Source organism: Herpailurus yagouaroundi, unplaced genomic scaffold (assembly GCF_014898765.1).
Source record: "Herpailurus yagouaroundi ecotype Mexico unplaced genomic scaffold, PumYag 253, whole genome shotgun sequence".
NCBI lineage: Eukaryota > Metazoa > Chordata > Mammalia > Carnivora > Felidae > Herpailurus > Herpailurus yagouaroundi.
In genome coordinates this window covers 10,425,810-10,431,266 of record NW_024412470.1, presented here as the reverse complement: position 1 = coordinate 10,431,266, position 5,457 = coordinate 10,425,810, and the positions used below count along the sequence as shown (strand labels likewise).

The following is a 5,457-nucleotide window of genomic DNA, read 5'->3' as shown; positions in this document are numbered from 1 at the left end:
TGCATAGAGCAAAGACAGCTGACAGGTGCATTACATCCTGACCACGGGGGCGGTGGCCTGGTGCAGAAGTCAGACCCCTGAGTCAGGATGTGGTGAGGCCCACACTGGCCCTAGAGGAGGAGTCAGGCAGGGTGTTTGGGAGCCTTGTCTAGCCGGGGCACCCCTAAAGCAGGCAGTTTATAATCTCCGGTTCCCAGTATCAAATTCTTCTCTCCCTCCCTCACCCCTGAGCCCTTATCAGGTTCCTCCCTCTTTTTCAGACACATATGACTACCTGTCTTTTATCAAAACCTGCTCTCATACAGGGTCTAAAGTGGCCATCAAAACTCAAATGGCCAATCACATTTCCCTAAGAGGCATTTGCATTTTTAACAAAAACTGACACCTTAAGAGAAACTTGAGGGAATCCTCAGACCGGAGCTTAGGCCGGCCGTCAGCCAGCAAGAGGGGAGACACTGTGTTTAAGAGGTGACAGCATCTGACAATCCTTTTCCTTCCTGCCAGGGTTCCAGAAGAAGGAGGTGCCCCAGTGCACTACAGGTGAGGACAGGAGACAGTCCAAAGAGACATACAATCAGGTTGGAAACTTCATTAAGTATTTACATGAGAATTCAGGTGCCCATTTGCTCAGGGTATGATCACATAGCTCGGAAAGCTCGAGAAGTAGAGCTGGGAGGTTGGACCTGAGAAGCTTCCGAGGGGCTGATGTGGTGACTTCTCTGCCACAGGTAAGGAGTCCCGGAACAGGGGACACAGGTAAGGAGTCCCGGAACAGGGGAATGGTTGGGGGAGGCATGTAGGCATGGTTAGAAGGAAGGAAGGCACAAGTGAGTGGAGATGCCATAGGGCGAGATCACTGGGGTGGGTAGTAAAGAATTTTCGCATTTCTGAGGGTTTAAGTTTTCCAGATTCGCATTTCTGAGGGTTTAAGTTTTCCAGAAGGGAGGAAGAAGGGGAAACACATTGCATTTCTATTCTTTTTTTTTTTTTAAGTTTATTTACTCATTTTGAGAGAGTGAGAGAGCATGAGTGGGGTAGGGACAGAGAGAGAGAGGGAGAGAGAGAATCCCAAGTAACCCCACACTCAGTGCAGAGCCTGACACAGGGCTCGAACTCACAAATCGTGAGATCATAACCTGAGCCAAGATCCAGAGTTGGCTGCTTAACTGATTGAGCCACCTAGGCGCCCCATATTTCTTCTTTTTTAATTAAAAAAAAAAACCTGTTTTTAATGTGTATTTATTTTTAAGAGAGAGACAGAGTGGGGTGGAGGAGGGACAGAGGGAGAGGGAGACACAGAATCCGAAGCAGGCTCCAGGCTCTGAGCTGTCAGCACAGAGCTCCACGCGGGGCTCGAACCCATGAACTGTGAGATCGTGACCTGAGAGGAAGTTGGATGCTTCCCTGACTGAGCCACCCAGGCGCCACCCCCCCCCCCCCCCATTTCTATTCTTAACTGGAACTTTGGAAGACAGCGACATAGAAGGTGGTTGGTGAATCAGACCTTTCCATCCACTCATCTGTGGGCAGCGGTGAGCTCCAGGTGCAGGGAACCCAGTGTCAGCCTCACTAGGCCTCACACCGATGTCTGTCACCAGGGAGCCAGCATTATAAAGGCCCTGGGTAGACCCTGAGGACATGAAGAGGTCTTTCCTCAACTGAGGCTTACAGGGCCAGCTGGAAGGTGGGGAGGAGAGAGAATGGGAGGGGGACGAAGGTGGCAGGGTCACCTGCCACCGCCTGGGGTTCTCTGTGGCTTCCTCGGGCCGCAGACGGCATGGGTTCTGCTCAGCACGCCTTCTCTACAGAGGCTGGCGCTGGCCTGAGATGTGCCGCGGCGCGGCTGTAGGGCTGGCAGGTGGGACAGCGCCTGGTGCCTGGGACACCGGAGGGCTGCGCTTACCCAGCCCACGTCCCTCTGTCTCCGGTCCGCCATCTTCAGGAATCAGGAATGGGTGAGCGAAGCCGCAATGCCTCCCAGGACTCAGGCGGCAGCACTGGCCACCTTCTCTCCCTCCTCCCCCACCCTACGCCAGGGCACCTGCACCGTTCTGAAGGCAGGTCCGTCATGTGGTCTCTGACGGCCCTTCTGCTCCTGGGTGAGTCCTCAGTGAGTCAGCAGAGACCCAAGCACTTTGGCTGGGGGGGAGGGTATGGGCCAAGGTGTGTGTGTGTGTGTGTGTGTGTGTGTGTGTGTGTTGGGGAATATTCCTCTATTCCAAACAGCAGTTCATTGTCTATTTCGGGAGGGGGCTTTCTCGGGGCTGGGGAAACTAAAAGCAGAAGCAAAACAGGTCTTGAGACCCATGGGGGGGTTTCCTACGGTCAAGAGGGCCCTTGCTTTCCTCTCACCTCCAACGTTCTTTTTCTTCTTCTTCAATTCCTGTGTCGCAGTTCCAAGCGGCGGGCAAGCTGGTGAGTCCTCCACATCCCTGAGCCCAATTTTCTACACCCGCCACACCACTCCCCCTAAGGGAGCTCCCTGGGTACTCCCCACTTCCTGGCGGCCGTGGGACAGTGTCGCTTCCCACGCCTCCTCAGTCCCTGTGACTCAGTTTGCCTCCAAGCACTGAGAAACGGCTACAGATCGAGGGACTGGTAGTTTGTAACCCAGCGTGGTGTCTCCACAATCGGACTGGTTTAGTAACGCGGGTTGGGTCCTGGGAGCTGGAGTTTTCTCAGATTTGCCAACCCCAGACTACATTTTGGGCACCTCATCTTGATTCTCTTTTCCACCTCGCCCCCTCCCGCATCCCTCCCCAGCTACTCTGGAGAAGCCCGTATTGTCTCTACACCCGCCCTGGACCACAATCTTCAAGGGGGAGCGGGTGACCCTGCGATGTGATGGGTACCACCCTCCGCTCCTGGAGCTTCGGCCCATCAGCACTCTCTGGTATTTGGGCCACCTGCTTCTGCCCTCTCACAAGAAGAGCATCGAGGTGCAGACACCAGGCGTGTATCGATGCCAGACCCGGGGGGCGCCCGTCAGTGACCCCATCCACCTGTCTGTTTCCAATGGTGAGTGTTTGAACACGAGGGCAGGGGCTGCGCACATCTCCTCTGGCCGAACTGGCCCTCCTATGGGAGGGGACACTGGGCCACTCCCATTGGGGCAGGAAACGGGGGCTGTCTGGAGTCTTTGGAGCAGGCAGGGCCCTGCCTGGCACTAAGACGTGAGACCGCGTGGTAGGGCTTGCCTGGCCCCAAAGGTCCCCGCACCCCTCTGCCGCAGTGGGAGGCAAATAAACATTTGTGTTTGTTTCTGGGACTAGCTCAGAAGGGGAGAGGCTCTGAGGACCTGTAATACTGGACAGGGAGCTTTGGGGGAGGGCTCAGCCAGGGAAAGGGCAGAGCCAAGCCCGGAAAGTGAGAGTCCCGTGCAGGCTGCGTGCAGCTGGGAGAATCACTCCCGGCTGAGCAACGAGGTGCTTCTCTGTGCTTCCCAGCAGTCAAATAATTGTATCTGTGCCTTTGGCTGTTGCGCCGACGAGAAATGAAAGATGACTTGTTAAGGGGGCGGCAGAAGCAGCAGTTGAACAAAGCGCTTGAAAGCTTATTGTGGACGTGCCCGTGCGCGCACAGGGGCCAATTCGGAGGCTGACTTCCTGGGGATACGGAAAGGGTTTCCGAAGCAGGATGAGAAATAGCAATAACCCCTTCTTTAGGGCACCGGATTGGATATTTTGTAGGGAGTATTATGTCCCCTTAGCTCGACGGGCCACAACTTGTATTCAGAAGTCAAATATCATTACTTAGCATTTACATACATTCCATGTCCATACTCTGTGTTTTGGAAGTTGGTGATACAGACAAAATACTGGCCACGAGAGAAGGTGATTACTGCTTGTGGAACAGAGGAGCATAGGGACTGTGGCTGTTACTCCAGAATTCTTTCTCAACGTAAAACTCCTAAAATGGCATCCAGAACATGTTAGGGCTGCATAAGCATTAGCTGCGATGGTGATGATGGTGACGGTGACCCATAAATACAGGGTAGGGTGGGAGGTACCTAAAACTGTCCTGCGGGGGTTGGGGAAACCTCTAAACCCAGATCTAGGGGACAAGTAGGTTTCAACTAAAACGGGTGTGTCTGGGGGTGGGGGCGGGGGTGGGGGAGTCCTCTTGGGCGCCGGCTGCTTCTGGAGCAGGGAGGGAGCTGGCGAGAACGAGGAGAGCAACCGTGCGGGGAGGGCGGCGGGGAGGCGGAGAAGAAGGGAGACTCCCAGGGTTGGATTTCTCTCGGAGTCAGGCCTGTCTGTGGGGACTGTCGTAGACTGGCTGATCCTGCAAGTGCCCTACGCCGCGGTGTTCGAGGGCGAGCCGCTGGTCGTGCGCTGCCGCGGCTGGTACGACAAGGTGGTGTATAAGCTTCACTACTACCACGACGGCAAGGCGGTGCGCTACTTCCACTCCAGCGCCAACTACACGGTGCCACAGGCGCGCGCCAGCGACAGCGGCCGCTACCAGTGCTCGGGCACCATGCGCATCCCGGTGGAGAGCGCGCCCATGTTCTCCGCCAAGGTGGCCGTGACCGTGCAAGGTGGGGGACACCTGGGGCCCAGGAGGGAGGCGAGCGAGTCCCGGGAAATTCGGGGACGGGCACCGGGCGGGCAGGGAGGGCGGGGGTCAGGTAGCTGCCACGCAGCGGATTTCTCCCCCCGGCCACGCACGCTCTCGGCCTCTCCTCCCCTGCGCAGTGAAGGCGACATCGAGGCACAGCCTGCGCGGGGGCGGGTGTCACTTCCCTCCAGCACGCTCTGGCTTCTCACTCGGGGTGGGGACTCCAACTCCAATAGGCGGCGGCTCAGTCCACAGCCCCAGGCAGAAGGCGCAGCCACCCCTCTAGGCCGCGGGACCCCAACTGGATGTCATCGGGATGTGACAGGAAGCGTCTGGCCGGGTCCTGCCCCCTTGCAAGCTTTCCCCGTCCCTCGAGCCCCCTGCCCCGCCCTTCGGGAGGCCTCCTCCCTCCTCGGCGCGCACCCAGCCTCCTCCCACCCCTTCTCCGCGTCCGCGAGGAGCGCTCGCGGGAAACCCGAAGCACAGAGGGGTCGCGGGGCCGCGGACGCGGGGACCTCGTCCCCTGGGGCCCCTGCGCCGGCCCGCCGTGCACGCTCAGCCCCTGGAACCCCTCTCTGCAGAGCTGTTCCCGGCGCCGGTGCTCAGGGTGACCGGCCGGGCGGAGGCCCGCGGCGGGGTGGCGGTGCGCTGCGACACCCGCCTGCACCCGCAGAAGCGCCACACGCCGCTGCAGTTCGCCTTCTACAAGTACAGCCGCCCCGTGCGCCGCTTCGACTGGGGCGCCGAGTACACGGTCCCCGAGCCCGAGGTCGAGGAGCTCGAATCGTACTGGTGCGAGGCCGCCACCGCCACGCGGAGCGTCCGGAAACGCAGCCCTTGGCTGCAGCTCCCCGGGCGCGGTGAGTGACCGCACCCCCGGGGACGCCCCCCGACCCC

The 5,457-nt window shown here is 58.6% G+C and overlaps 1 protein-coding gene across 2 annotated transcripts in view; it reads left to right on the top strand.

The window, feature by feature from the left end:
* The first annotated feature begins 294 nt into the window (after positions 1–294).
* Positions 295–5,457, top strand: part of FCRLB (Fc receptor like B) — a 6,203-nt gene continuing 1,040 nt past the window's right edge. Inside the window, exons 1-7 of one of the 2 annotated variants that reach the window (XM_040460959.1) lie at positions 319–540; positions 632–728; positions 1,929–2,099; positions 2,395–2,415; positions 2,764–3,018; positions 4,274–4,540; positions 5,142–5,420. In XM_040460959.1, the coding sequence (XP_040316893.1) occupies positions 1,952–2,099; positions 2,395–2,415; positions 2,764–3,018; positions 4,274–4,540; positions 5,142–5,420 (970 nt within the window). In that variant the 5' untranslated portion in view covers positions 319–540; positions 632–728; positions 1,929–1,951. Of the gene's footprint in view, positions 729–1,928; positions 2,100–2,394; positions 2,416–2,763; positions 3,019–4,273; positions 4,541–5,141; positions 5,421–5,457 lie in introns of both variants that reach the window. The other variant, XM_040460961.1, reaches the window with a different exon arrangement.